Source organism: Rhinichthys klamathensis, unplaced genomic scaffold, assembly GCF_029890125.1.
Source record: "Rhinichthys klamathensis goyatoka isolate OS25496 unplaced genomic scaffold, OSU_Roscu_1.1 h1tg000196l_1, whole genome shotgun sequence".
NCBI lineage: Eukaryota > Metazoa > Chordata > Actinopteri > Cypriniformes > Leuciscidae > Rhinichthys > Rhinichthys klamathensis.
Genome location: NW_026606722.1, coordinates 8,396,732 through 8,411,183, shown reverse-complemented (window position 1 = coordinate 8,411,183; position 14,452 = coordinate 8,396,732). Strand labels below are relative to the sequence as shown.

Below are 14,452 nucleotides of genomic sequence, written 5' to 3'. Positions count from 1 at the left end.
AACGTCATACATAGAAAACATGCCGTAATGTACCCTGACTGAGTGTAAACCTTAGACGCATTCATTGTGAAGCGTGCAGCTAGCGATTTGCAAAGATTAATATATTAATATAAAGTTTAATAAAACGTTTCACTCACTTCCGTTCTTCTGGAGGTTCAGCAGGAACACGAATATCTGGTACCGATCCTTTTTAGCAAAGCTTCTTAGCAAATCCAGCTTTATACTGACCCTCGTTTATAAAGCAGTCTGGTGTGTGAAATGATTCGCGCAAACATGAAAGCATTGACGTTGCTCGTGTGGAATATTCCCTTCGAAAACAAAACTCAGCCACTGCGTCTTCAGCGGTTCGGATTCAGGAACATTAAAATGACTGTGTTCGTTATTACACCCAAGAACAGAACACCACAATCGCTTAGACGCCATTCTGCTCATAGACAGTGCTCCGGCACATCAACAATGACCGCGCCGGCCCGGTCCGCGCCGCACAGACTATGATTGACAGCTACCTCATGTGCGAGGGCGGGTCTGTGTTGAAACGCTCCCGTCAATCAACAATCGTGGGAGGGGCGTCCGTTTTATTGACGTCACAAAAACGAACGCCTCGATTTGAGGCAGGGGAAAACATATAAGGAGATTAAAACAAAACCACTGGATGGATTTTTATCATTATATGATGTTTGTGTACAGGCACTGCCAACACACATTTCAGTACAATCAACTTGTAAAAGTGCATGTACCATTATATGACCCCTTTAAGAGAAGATATCATCGCCCTTCACAAACAAGGAACAGGATACAAAAAGATAGCGACGGCACTAAATGTTCCTAGAGACACTGATAGAAATGTAGTTCTAGTTCGGAAGTTGAAAGTTAAAGGAACAGTGGTTACACTACTTGGACGGGGCAGAAAAAGGAAGCTATGAACGACTGCAACCAGATTTCTGAGAAGGCAGGTTTAGAAAACCCTCGAGTGACTGCAAAAGACCTGCAGCAAGACTTGGTGGCAACAGGCACTGAGGTTTCAGTTTGCACAGTAAGGCTCATACTAAAAAGCACACGAAAAGAGCTAAAAAATATATAAATAAACCAGTGCTTTAAGTGGGCCGGTACGTGCCGGTACTCACCGCCACTTCCAGATATAGCTCTTGAGCGTACCGCCACCTCTCCGTGCGCCGAGAACGTGCTTTTAGCGTACCGGTACGCTCATTTGGACATCTGTTTTAATCCTTTGGCTGCGCTGCCGCTTTTCAGAGCGCCCTTCACAATGCACGCTTCCAAAACGATTTATAGCCGTTTTAAAAAAACACATTTATGTGAGCACTGAGCAGGTGTGAATGGAATCGTTTTGATAAATCAGATAGCTATCCGATCTGAGAAAACGCATGAAGTGGCCAGGTGTAAACAGCCCCCAAGTCAGTTCAGATATTTCATGTGTTCTAGCTCAAGCACACCTGGTGCAACTAATGAAGCCCTTGATTAGTGAGACAACGCCTGATTTGCAGATTTGTGCTGATGTTAGGGATGCTGTTCAGGGGGGTGAATCATTTTGAGACTGCAGAAGACATTAAAAGTTGCAGTTTCAGTTGAATTTGGGGAAACCACTTGAAACATTTGTTGTGTTGAGCTATTTCAATTACTTCTGTCTGATTTGTCCATTATATATATATATATATATATCCCAACATGTAAATTGGATAATATTCTACTGAAAAGGTACGAATAAAATGTTTGTTTTTAAACAGAAACTATTAAGTGATTTTTTTTTCATTAGTGGGATAGAGTTTATATAGGAAATGGGAAACCACATGCATAGAGTCAAGGTCACGTACGATTCTCGATTCCTCAGCAGAGACGACTGGGATTGAACAACTCTCTCTCTCACTCTCTCTCTCGCCCCCGTTACCTGGATCTGTGCTGCGCATCCGCGTGGATGCATCTCGCGCCTCATTGTCATTCATTCCGCGTTCATGCGCTTCGCTGCTGCTTCATTTTCCATACGATATCTCGCTGTGGGTCAGATTGGCTTCTTTTATTTCCAACGCACAGCAAATGATGTGGACAGCCAACGATCCCGCAAGTGTTTAGTTCTTCTCAGACTCTGAGGACACAAGAGTGCGCGTGCTGTGTGTTGCTGATCTCGTGGCCAGGATGATTCCTCGCTGAGGATGCACTATGATGGATGTTCATGTTCCAGTATCTTCATCTTCTTCTTCTTCTTCTTCATCATGTCTCCAGCAGCTCCGGTCACTGACAGCAGTGCTTCTGATGTCCTGCACGAGCACGAGCACACGGACGCGCCGCGGGAACTGGTGAGTTTCATCCGCTGAGGGAAACCTTTGTTACAAACCGCGACAGAACAGAGAATTAATAGTATGTTTATTCTGTATGTTTAACAACATGCAATATAGAGAAGCTATTGAGACAAACATGATGTGTGTGTGTGTGTGTGTGTGTGCATGTGAGATACACAAAGACTCATATCCCTACTGTAGGCTACTGTAATAATAGACCGCAAAAAAATAATAACTCATATATAATGGTCATATTTCACCACACAATCAAATTAATAAAATACATTATATTATCATTTATTTTTCTTAAAATTTAGCATTTCTTAGCATTTATATATAAACCTGACAAGCACTGTTCATTTGATTTGTATCTTTGCTATATTGTATTTTTTGTGTTTTTACTTGCAATTTGATTATTATTTTATTACTGACTCGACTGTTTGCTTATCTTTAATAATGTTTTAAATGTATATTAGTTAGGCTAGTAGTTTTAGCTGTGGTATAGAAATTGGCATAGAGAATTGTGGGTTTTAACTGGTAATATTTTGGTGCAATTACTGCCTGTTTTTGCCACAACAACAAAAAAGTCACAGGCCATTGGTAGGTGTGGCAAAAATATATATGGAGTAATACATATAGTATGCTTGATTATGAAAATAACATAAATAAAATTCCTTAAAAATGTATTTCAAAATAATTGTATTGAAAAATATGATTTTATAGATTTATACACACACATACACATTAATCGTATTGCATGTATTAGCTTCTCTATCTTGCATGTTGTGAAACATACAGAATAAAGATACTATTAAATATGATTGTATGCATTTATTTAAATAAAAATATATATATATATATTTTTAATTTTCTACATTTTGGGGGTGAATATGACCTGCATGTTTTTATGAGATTCACCCAATTACTATTAAGTAACATTTAAGTTGTTTGTAATGATTGATCATATATTTTCATAATGACTTGGCTGCAAAAAGTGGGACCTGAATGTGTTTCACAGTAGTGCCACAATAATGTCTTACTGTGTATTTTCAAATTCAGACAACAGAATAAAAAGATTATACTCTTTATTAATACAATGACGTTGAGGAGCATGTTAAGGGCCGTCCTGACTGCAACTAAACCCCAGAAAGTCATTGTCCGTTATGTCACGTTACTAAAATGACCAACTCAAGAGCACTATAATAGTCTGAATGAAAGTGGGACACCTCGCTCACACATCCCAAAATATACAGGACGATCCCAGCAGAGAATCCTCACTATATCTTGCCTGAAAGAGCCTCAGGGTTTGGGCTTGAGCACATTACAGAGGCTTTGTTTCACTGCTGAAGTGATTCGGCCCCAGTGCTTGATCTGATTCAGTTGTAAAGACAGAGCGTTAGGAGTCTCATGCTGAACACATCATTGGCTGCTGATTAAAGATGGTGATTAACTATTGTGTTCAGTATTTCCTCAGAAGTGCTTCCCCTTTGGGTCGATGAAGCTCTTTATTCAGCAATTACGCTCCTACAAATGATGTGCATGAACACTTGCACTCAAAGAAAAGTGATTTTAACTATAACCTGTTTACAAAATTATATTATATTCAAAGACCCAATTAGCTCGACTTATGAAGGTCAATGAGGTTTCTGAACTAGTTGAACCACATGTTTGGGCATTAACCACCACACACACATCAGTTAGTGTCAGATTAACCCAGTGGTGTTATTTTAATATCACTGATATACTAATATGTTTGTTAATATTTTTAATTATAGGTCATGTTATATTTTCTGTTTTCATTGTCATTTTGAGTTTTAGTAATTTTGTTGTTTCTGTAATTTGTATTAGTTTTTCCAAATATCTATTTTTAATTTAATTTTAGTAATTAAACTAAATGAAAATGAGAAATTAAATTAAACTTGAAAAATTAAACTAAAAAAAACAAACAATTTTGTTCATGATGATAACCCCGGTAAGGGTGTATTTTGGTTTATTCCAACATGCAAAATCATTTAAATTCATAATTACTTCAAGTGAATGCATCTTGATTATTTTTCGCAATGTATACAACATTTAATGCCATGACTTTCACAGCAAATTGTTAAAGTGTTAAATCCACACTCATAGTGTGGAAATGAACTCCTTTTCTGTTTATATGGCCCACACTAAATCGAGTTAAACTTACACTTTAAGTAGTGTTACTTTTTTTTTTACACTTGATAAAGCACTGTTAGTGTTCACATATTCAAATTATTTCACATATATGAATTTAAGACTTTCTGCTCTGGTTTAAGTCTGTTTTAAGGCCTTGAGGGCAAATTAAGACTTTTTAAGACTCGCAGAAACCCTGGAAAATAAATACATGTATGCCACATTTGAGCAGCATTAAACATGGAGATGCAGCTTCTGTTCCACCTTTGCAGTGTAAAAATATCTGCTTCGATCATTTTTTTGGTAACAGCGTATACTGTATTATCTAAGTTTTCTGATTATTTGAATTAATTGATTAAATTAATTGATTGTATTTGACATGAAAAAGAACACAGAAAGATTGAATATGGTAATTATAAAAATTATCCTTATAAAAAATGCACCTGGAAATCAATGTATGATTGTTTAGATATTCCATCATGAAGTACAGAAAGCTAAATACATAATCAAAATTGTGTCATTATTTTCTCAGGAACACACTGACATAAAAAACTAGTGTGTTTGCTACAATATCTATAAATAAAGGCTTTAGATGACATATATTGCAGTCAAACGTCTATTATAAATGTAAAAAGCCTCATATCCGTTGTGTGCCCACTAATGTCAAACTCAAACCTACGCCCTTTGGTTAACAACATCGTGTTTCATAAACCAATCTTTTTTCTGCAGAAGGTCCTCATACAACCTCAATTTCATTGGTCCCTCAGTGACTTCATGTTATTGATCAAATTTCTGACATACTTGAAAGAATGTGAGGAAAGTCAAATGCTAAAAAACTAATTGCATTGTATATTAATGGCTGAGAAATACTTCATAAGGGCTACTCGTCATGAGTGCTCTCGTTCCCGCTGAGAGCTCCAGCAGTGCGGGGCTCCAGGGGCCGGGCTAAAAGGTAGAGCGGATAATTATGGAGGAACGTTATCAATTATTTAATGCCTTCTGCCATGTTAAGGGCATAAGACAGGCATGCAATCTCACACTCAAGAAAAACATAAGAAATATGAAGCAAACTTATTTTAAATACATGCAACAAGCACAAAAAAAAAGCCAACTGCTGGCCTGCTACTTCCAGCACCTGAAGTCAACTAAATCAGGCAATGTGATGAAACAGAAGTTGCGATACCCATATTGTGACGTATAACAAAGTGAAACGCTTTCTGGAACAAGAATAAATGTGGGCGGGGCTTGATTTTTTCCGTTGGGAATTGATTGGATGGTGGTGGTTTGCTATTGGCTGATCTCTTTTTTTCCTTCATCCTGATTTCTTCGAGGCGAGGGTCTATGGGCGGGTGAATGAATGTTTTTTTCAGATCTTTCAATCTAATGGACAAAATAAGCTCGCACAATTTACATATGAACACGACAGAACAATATATTCGGCGATCATCAGCTTTAGTTTCTGCACTGACAGCCGCAAGACCATCCGAACGCTGCCAGTGTGTGTTAGACATCAGGAATGGATAGAGACATTGTGTTTGGTACGTTTTTCCTCTTCAAACCAAACTTGAGTCTCCAGTCGACAGAGTTTAAATCCCGTCTGTCTAGAGCTCTTCCCATAATGTTCACGCGTTAGTTCAGTAAGAGGAGAGTTGTTGTCTTTTGTGGCTGTTTGAACACATTCGACCACATGAGCGTTTACACTACGAAAGCAATCCGTTCTAATGCGTTTTCAACCACACAAACCGTTTTAGACCCCGTTTACACCTGTATTTACACCCAAGTTTGGTTTGAAGACGAAAAACGTACCAAACACAATGTTCTCTCTCCATTCCTGATGACTAACACACACTCACAGCGTTCAGCGTGATCTTGCGGCTGTCAGAGCAGAAACTAAAGCTGATGCTCTCTGTGTGTTTTCTCCAGTCGTGTTCATATGTAAATTGTGCGAGCTTATTTTGTCCATTAGATCAAAAGATCTGAAAAAGTCCATACATTCACCCGCCCATAGACCCTCGCCTCGAAGAAATCAGGATGAAAGTGAAAAAAAAAAAAACGGATTAAAACACCTGGTGTAAACGGGAATGTCTCCCCCTCGTCTACTTGTGATCCGATCGACCGAAACACATTTTAATATCAGGTGTAAACAAGGCCTTAGAGTGTCCATCACATTTATTTACAGTACAACACATGCTTTCTTGAATTTTCTCTATGGGGGGAAAAGTGCCACAGATCTATTTCGCACTTCTCCAGGGCATTTTTTCACCTCTCCTTTTCTATCGTTTGTATCTTTACAGCAACGACCCTTGAAGCAGTCCCTGAGCAAGTGCCTGTGTCGCGACTCACACTGGAAATGCCTTCTTCTGTCGCTGCTAATGTACAGCTGCGTGATCGCGATGACCTGGTGCCAGGTCACGAAGGTCACGCGCCTCTCCTTCGACAGCGCCTTCAAGGGCAAGTCCATGATGTACCACGACAGTCCCTGTTCAAACGGCTACATCTACATCCCAGTGGCTTTCCTCGTCATGCTCTACGTGGTTTACCTGGTCGAATGTTGGCATTGTAACTCACGCAACGAACTTCAGTTTAAAGTAGACCTGGAGAGCATCGCCGAGCGCGTGCATCGCATGCAACAAGCCACGCCTTGCATCTGGTGGAAGGCTATTAGCTATCACTACGTACGCCGGACGAGACAAGTAACTCGCTACCGCAACGGGGACGCTTACACGACCACGCAGGTTTACCACGAGCGCGTGAACACACACGTCGCCGAAGCCGAGTTTGATTACGGGAACTGCGGGGTTAAAGACATTTCCAAGCACTTAACAGGCCTAGACAGCTTTCCGGTGACCAGGCTACGCTTCACCAAGTGCTTTAGTTTCGCTAACGTCGAGTCCGAGAACTCCTATCTGACGCAGAGAGCGCGTTTCTTCACCGAAAACGAAGGACTTGACGATTACATGGAAGCTCGTGAAGGAATGCACCTCAAAAATGTCGAGTTTAAGGAATACGTGCTTGCATGTGCCGATCCGGATCGCTTGCCTTGGTACGTGTCGCAGTTTAGCTTCTGGTTGGCGGCGACGCTGACTTTATCCTGGCCGTTGCGCGTCCTAACGGAGTATCGGACGGCGTACCTTCATTATCACGTGGAGAAGCTTTTTGGGTTTGACTATGTCGCCGTTACGCCGCTGGACGAGAGGCCGTTTTGCCGCCGCATCCCTCGGGTAAACACCATCGACAGCACAGAGCTTGAGTGGCACATTCGCTCCAACCAACAACTCGTTCCCAGTTACTCGGAAGCCGTGCTAATGGATCTGGCACAGCAGTCCAGCTGTAACACGTTCTCGTCTCGTGGGATCGGCGCGGCCGGTGGAAGTGGCTTCGGTGGATATCGGCAAAACTGCGAACGCTGTCATCGGTCCATCAGCAGCTCGTCGATATTCTCGCGTAGCGCATTGAGCATCTGCAACACTAGCAGCCCGCGATTACCCTTCAGTGGCAGCCGGTTCTCGCTGGGACGTTTGTACGGCTCACGTCGTAGCTGCCTTTGGAGAAGTCACAGTAGTAGCTTAAACGACCCCGGCTGCCCGACGGAAAGCACGCGATGTTTGGCCGGTCAGTCAGCCAATGAGGAGAGCCCACCTTCTCCACCGGCCTATCAGGACGCGCTGTATTTCCCCGTACTGATTATCCACCGTAACGAGGGCTGCCTCGGTCATGACCGCCATTCATTGCACCGTAACGGATCCTGTGTGGAGACTTCGTTATAGCGTTTGCTAAAGGACGAAAACGCAAACGTGGTGTTGCTAGAAAATTTATTTGCGAATTGATGATTCATGATTTGTGGAACATACTGGCACTGAAACGGCTATGCCCAATGAGAGAATGCTTAATTTTCCTCCCAAATGTACAATAGCACAAATGTACAATAACATTTACATTGACAAACGAAAAATTGTTCACATTAAAAACACATTAAGAAAGTAGGCTACATTGGGTTTCATTTGAGTTCATGTTGACTTTAAATGAAAATTGCAAATGGAATGGAACTTTTTTTCTCTCGCTTTGGTGATTCAGAAATGTCAGTTTCAGTGGTTATGCTAAAAAAAAATGACTTTCCCCCCTTATGATAGCACAGAAATAACTTACACAAACACTGAATGGGACATAGGCCTAATTACATTTCTTCATAACAAATGCGGTCTGACTTTTATTAGGATGGTAAAGGAATAGTTCACCGAAAAATTAAAATTATCCCATAATTTATGTCTGGTCATACGACCGTTACCGGAAACAAGAGATTATAGTCTATAAAGTTATAAATATTAATATTTTTCATAGAAAAACACATTGCTTCGCTTCAGAAGGCCTTTATTAACCCCCTGGAGTCGTATTGATTACTTTTATGATGCATGGATGTGCTTTTTTGGGCTTCAAAAACTCGGGCTCTATTCAATGCCATTACAAAGCTGGGAAGAGCCAGGATATTTCATAATATAACTCTGATTGTGTTGAAAGAATAAAGTCATCAGTAAATCATGGGATAATTTAGATTTTTTGGGTGAACTATCCCTTTAACACACTTATTCAGCTTCTTAAACATCTGCCAAACTACTTCTCACATTGCATTTGAAGTCAACATGAAATGGCATTCACAACTTTTTAAAGGCATAGTTCACTTTGAAATTATTTTTTGGTATGTTTTAGCTTACCTCAAGGGCATCCAAGATGTAGGTGTCTTTGTTTCCGCAGTAGTTTCAATTTTGATATTTTTAGGTCAAACCGTTCTTGTCTGTCAGTCGCAGGTCTATGGTCACCACCTCAAAGAGCATGCACAGAGAAGTCCAAATTAAACATGATTTAATGACTCGTAAATGTAAGTACACATTGATGGCCTAAGACACGAAACGAGCAGTTTGTGTGAGAAAACTAACAGTATTTATATCGTTTTTACCTCTTGTAAACACAGCCACGTCCAAGTGATCTGAGGGCGCGGGCGCTTCGGTCTGTGCAAGCGCCGGAAGTGATCTCTCGCGCGTGTACGTCACTCATTGTTTACACAGAGATTTCGGAAGTGTTACCTTTCACTGTGAAGATCTAAACATATTTAGATATACAGGAAATCGCAATGGAAGACAATTTCGATATATCAACAGACAACGTTGAATTTTACACGTACTCGCGCGAGAGATCACTTCCGGCGCTTGCGCAGACCGAAGCGCCCGCGCCCGCGCCCTCAGATCACTTGGACGTGGCTGTGTTTACAAGAGGTAAAAACGATATAAATACTGGTCGTTTTCTCACACAAACCGCTCGTTTCGTGTCTTAGGCCATCAATGTGTACTTACATTTACAAGTCATTAAATCATGTTTAATTTGGACTTCTCTGTGCATGCTCTTTGAGGTGGTGACCATAGACCTGCATTATATGACTGACAGACAAGAACGGTTTGACCTAAAAATATCAAAATTGAAACTACTGTGGAAACAAAGACACCTACATCTTGGATGCCCTTGAGGTAAGCTAAAACATACCAAAAATTCATTTCAAAGTGAACTATCCCTTTAAGTACAACAAAATATTTAAAGAGAGAAAAAAATGAGAAATGTAAAATGATCATTGTAAAAATGTAAAACTTGATCAGACCATGAAATGGATGTTAAGGGTTGAAAAATAAGATGAAATTTAAACGTCATCCCCAAAAAAATTCTTTGCAATAACATGAATTGACAAATCATTGACATCAAAAACACATTAAAAAAGTTAATGTAAATTAACATTTTCTATATTGAATAAAAAACAGCTTCCCATACTTTGGTCATTCAATCAGAATGCAACAAAACATTTTTACGGTTTTGCAATGTATATATATAGATCAACAGCTTTGAAATGAAGTGTTTCTAAATAAATAAAAATCATTATTAACATAAAATCACTTTTATTAAAAGTTAAAAAGGATGATACAGAACATAAACCTGTTTCTTTTCTGATCTATTTATGGCAACAGTGTCGGTGCTTTGAATAATTTAATACATGCAGCCTGAAGGACATGAGAACCTCAAACAAAATACATAATCTTTGAAATGTCCTGCTAGATAATTAATAAACATTGTCTTATACATGTAAGATAATATTTAATATATAAGGTAGGATCAACTAAAGCATTATTTATTTATTTTTGTCACATTTTCTACCTCTTTTTATATGAAATATAAGTGCCTCAGACTGTATTATTTAAGTGTTTATGTTTAATTATTTAAAAGCTTATAGCTGTTGACATTGCATTTATATAATTAAATTTCCCAAGTTACTGTGAAAAGAAAATATGTCGTAATCTTTTTGAGCAGTGAGATGGGTTTCTCAGAAAAGCAAATCTAAAAATAAGCCCCACACACAAATAATGTTCAAAATGAATCTTAAAATTAGAAATATAAATATAGATGTTCATGTTCTGTCAAATCTTGAAACTATCACTAAAACGGCAAAGTCGAGGGCAAATATTTGCTGCAGAAAATAGATATGTCTTACTTGGAAAACTTTTTTCACTTACTGTACATCAGAACCAAAAATGATCCTTTGTTTTCAGAGAATCAGAACTCATTTGTATAAAGCATTGGCAAAATAATCTATAAAAGCCCAACCTAACTGCATAATATATGACAGTATAGAGTTAACCTCTGCATGACCTCTGACCTCTGACCCTCCTGTAAATATCAGAGAAGGTGACAGATAGTGAAGCCCAGAACAGGCTCAAGATCACAATCTTTGTGTTTACAAATTTTAATAAGTTTAATAAGAATCATTACAAGCTTCCTTGAGGCCGGTTTAAAATTCACAAAGATGTATTTGTTTCTATTGTTTTTATTATTATTATTAATTTTCAATATTTTCATCATTATGATATTCGATTATGTCTGGGTCATATTTCAACCAAAATTAAAAGGAAAATATTTTACATAATTAAACCACTTTTTCATCACAATTAGGCACATTTTCCTTTCAAATGGTCATTACTATATTTGGGAAATAATAATAATTATCTCAAAAAATACAACACAAAAATCAGAATACATTTTCTTTATGCAAAATAAATTTAAATATTTTCTTATTTTATTCTTTTAATTTTAGGGCAAACAAAATGATCCAGACATGCACTACAGGTCAAAAGTTTGGAATAATTAAAAAAAGAAGTTTCTCATGCTCACCAAAGCTGCATTTATTTGATTAAAAATACTGTAAAAACAGTAATATTGTGAATAATTATTACAAATTAAAATAACAATTTTCTAAGTAGATATATATATATTTAAATGTAATTTATTCCTGTGGTCAAAGCTGAATTTTAAGCATCATTACTCCAGTCTTCAGTGTCACATGATCCTTTAGAAATCATTCTAATTTGATGATTTTCTGCTTAATCATTATTAATTATTATTGGTGATCAATTATTAATTTACACTTACATTTAATCTTTTAGCAGACGCATTTATCCAAAGCGACTTACAAATGGTGGTTCTTACTGTTATCAATGTTGAACAGGTTTTGTTTCTTTAATATTTTTGTGGAAATAATGATAATTCTTTTTGGACTCTCTGATGCACAGAAAATTCAATTCCTCAATTCTTCTTAATTTCAATTTTCAATTGAATTTCAATTAAATTAAATTCTTAAATTCAAGACATAATACATGTCTGTGCTTTCACTTCTGATCAATTTTATGCATCCTTGCTGAATAAAAATATTATTGTTATTATTTTACATTTTTTAATCTTACTTGATACTAATACCCATTACGGTTTCCACAAAAATATGAAGCAGCACAACTGTTTTCAACATTGATAATAATCAGAAATGTTTCTTGAGCAGCAGATCATCATATTAGAGTGATTTCTGAATGTAATGATGCTGAAAATTCAGCTTTGATCAAAGGAATAAACTACATTTTACAATATATTCACAGTTCTTCAGTTCTTTTAAGGTGTGATAATATTTAACAATATTACTTTTTTATTTTATAAAAAAAAAAAAATGTTTCTGCAGAAGAGATTTCTTTTTTTCAATAAAAATAAATAAATAAATTCGCAATTATTCCAAACTTTTGACCGGTAGTTTATTCATTGACAGAATTCAAGAGATTCATCCTAATATGTACATTAGAAGACCAAGAGTTTCCAGGTGACCACATTTTGTAACTTTGGAAAGAAAATCTGTTCTATGTCTTGATATATTATAATAGGAAACATTTCGTAAAACAAAAAGAAACTTTATGTGCACAGAAAATGTCACAATTTTCAACAAAAAGGCAATTGTTTATTTGACATGTGTGCATACAGTAGACGTCAATATGACTACGGATGTATTGAATAAGGAGATATTGTGTGTGTGTGTGTGTGTGTGTGTGTCAATAATCAGTTTCACAATGAGAAGGATGCTGAAACAAAATCTAAATGACAGAAAGTGATTATTTCTCCTGAATGTTTTATGACATTGGGTGGAAAGTCTATTTATTAAAAATCCCACTGACCAAATGATACTTTATAATCATGGTTGATTATTACAATTCCCTGCCGTTCTGATGCCATGGACTATGTTTTTTATGCTACTAAAGTATATAATCTCAATAATCAGTGTCATATATCAGTCTGTAAACACTTATGTTGCCTATAAAATGTGTGGCATATCTCAGGTTAGATGCCAAACATGTGTATACAAATTGAATAAAACTCCTGGTCTTTTAGTGAATTTGCATCTGTGCGCGTTATCTTTCATCAAAAATGTAATGAAAGCAATTTCCTATTTGACTAATGTCACCTGGTCTGTGTGGACTAGTAAAAAATGACAACTAATAAGCTATTCATTCACGTCTGGCTCCAGAGACTGATAAAAGATTGGGGTCTATACGATTTTTTATTGTTTTTGAAAGCTCAACAAGGCTATATTTTTTAATCAAAAATACAGTAAAAACAGCAATATTGTGAAATATTATTACAATTTAAAATAACAGTGAATATATATATTAAAGTGTAATTTATTCCTGTGATCAAAGCTGAATTTCCACATGATCCTTCAGAAATCACTCTAATATGATGATTTGATCCCCAAGAAACATTTATTATCGGTTGAAAACAGTTGTGCTACTTTATATTTTTGTGGAAACCGAGACAAAAACAAATGTGTTCTTTGATTAATAGGAAAGTTCAAAAGAACAGGATTACAAATGTCACTTTTGATCAATTTAATGCATCATTGCTGAATAAAAGTATAATTCTTTTTTAAAACTCTCATGGACCACAAACTTTTCACCAATAGTGTCCATAACACCCATTTTTAATCATCGGATCAGATCCCAATGGATAAATTCATTTTGGGACCCAATTTTATTTTTCGTGTTGAATAAGTAAAATGCGTTTAACGTTCACATTAAAGTATAAAGCGGTGCATGATGTCCGACAAATACTTTCACTGTGAGTTTCATATCAAGATCTGTTTGTATAAATAAGCTTGAGGAAAAGGACAGCGTCTTTAAAATACAACTAAGGCCCCATCCACACTACTGCGTTTTAGTTTAGAAACGGATAATTAAAACGAATACGATCTCCGTCCACACCTGCGTTTTAGCTGCGTATTAGAATTGATCTCTGTCAACATTAAAACGACTGAAAACGCGGATCACGTGACCATTCACCAACATTGGGCATGCGCGTGCCGGTGTAAACACAACTTCATTGATAAAATTATCCCACCATGCTCTGGGTTAACCCCAAACCGACGCTCCATGTACGGTCAACGCCGCCGCTGCACACGGGAATTGTCACAGACCGCTCGAATAATAGCTTGACTCCGGCGCATGTAGGCAGTTATAGCGTTGTAAAATGCAGAATTTACTTGTACAACAGTTGCTAGCAAAGATATACGCCATGACTGATGACACCCAATCATAGAGCCGAGCGTGAGCCTCTACTACGTCATAGTTTCTAAAGTCCTCCGTTTTGACCCGTCTACACTAAAACGC

The 14,452-nt window shown here is 37.4% G+C and overlaps 1 protein-coding gene across 1 annotated transcript; it reads left to right on the top strand.

The window, feature by feature from the left end:
- Nucleotides 1–1,843: 1,843 nt before the first annotated feature.
- Nucleotides 1,844–8,234, top strand: tmem151ba (transmembrane protein 151Ba). The gene is made up of 2 exons (XM_056262815.1): nt 1,844–2,309; nt 6,737–8,234. Exons 1-2 carry the CDS (start codon nt 2,166–2,168, stop codon nt 8,207–8,209), a joined length of 1,617 nt encoding a protein of 538 aa, XP_056118790.1. The 5' UTR covers nt 1,844–2,165; the 3' UTR covers nt 8,210–8,234.
- The last annotated feature ends 6,218 nt before the right edge of the window (nt 8,235–14,452 follow it).

What these genes read in the sequence shown, in the direction of transcription:
- tmem151ba (XM_056262815.1), top strand. Translation starts at nt 2,166, where the DNA reads ATGCACTATGATGGATGTTCATGTTCCAGTATCTTCATCTTCTTCTTC. An exon ending in CGGACGCGCCGCGGGAACTG is followed by an intron (nt 2,310 to 6,736) that starts GTGAGTTTCATC and finishes GTATCTTTACAG; the next exon opens with CAACGACCCTTGAAGCAGTC.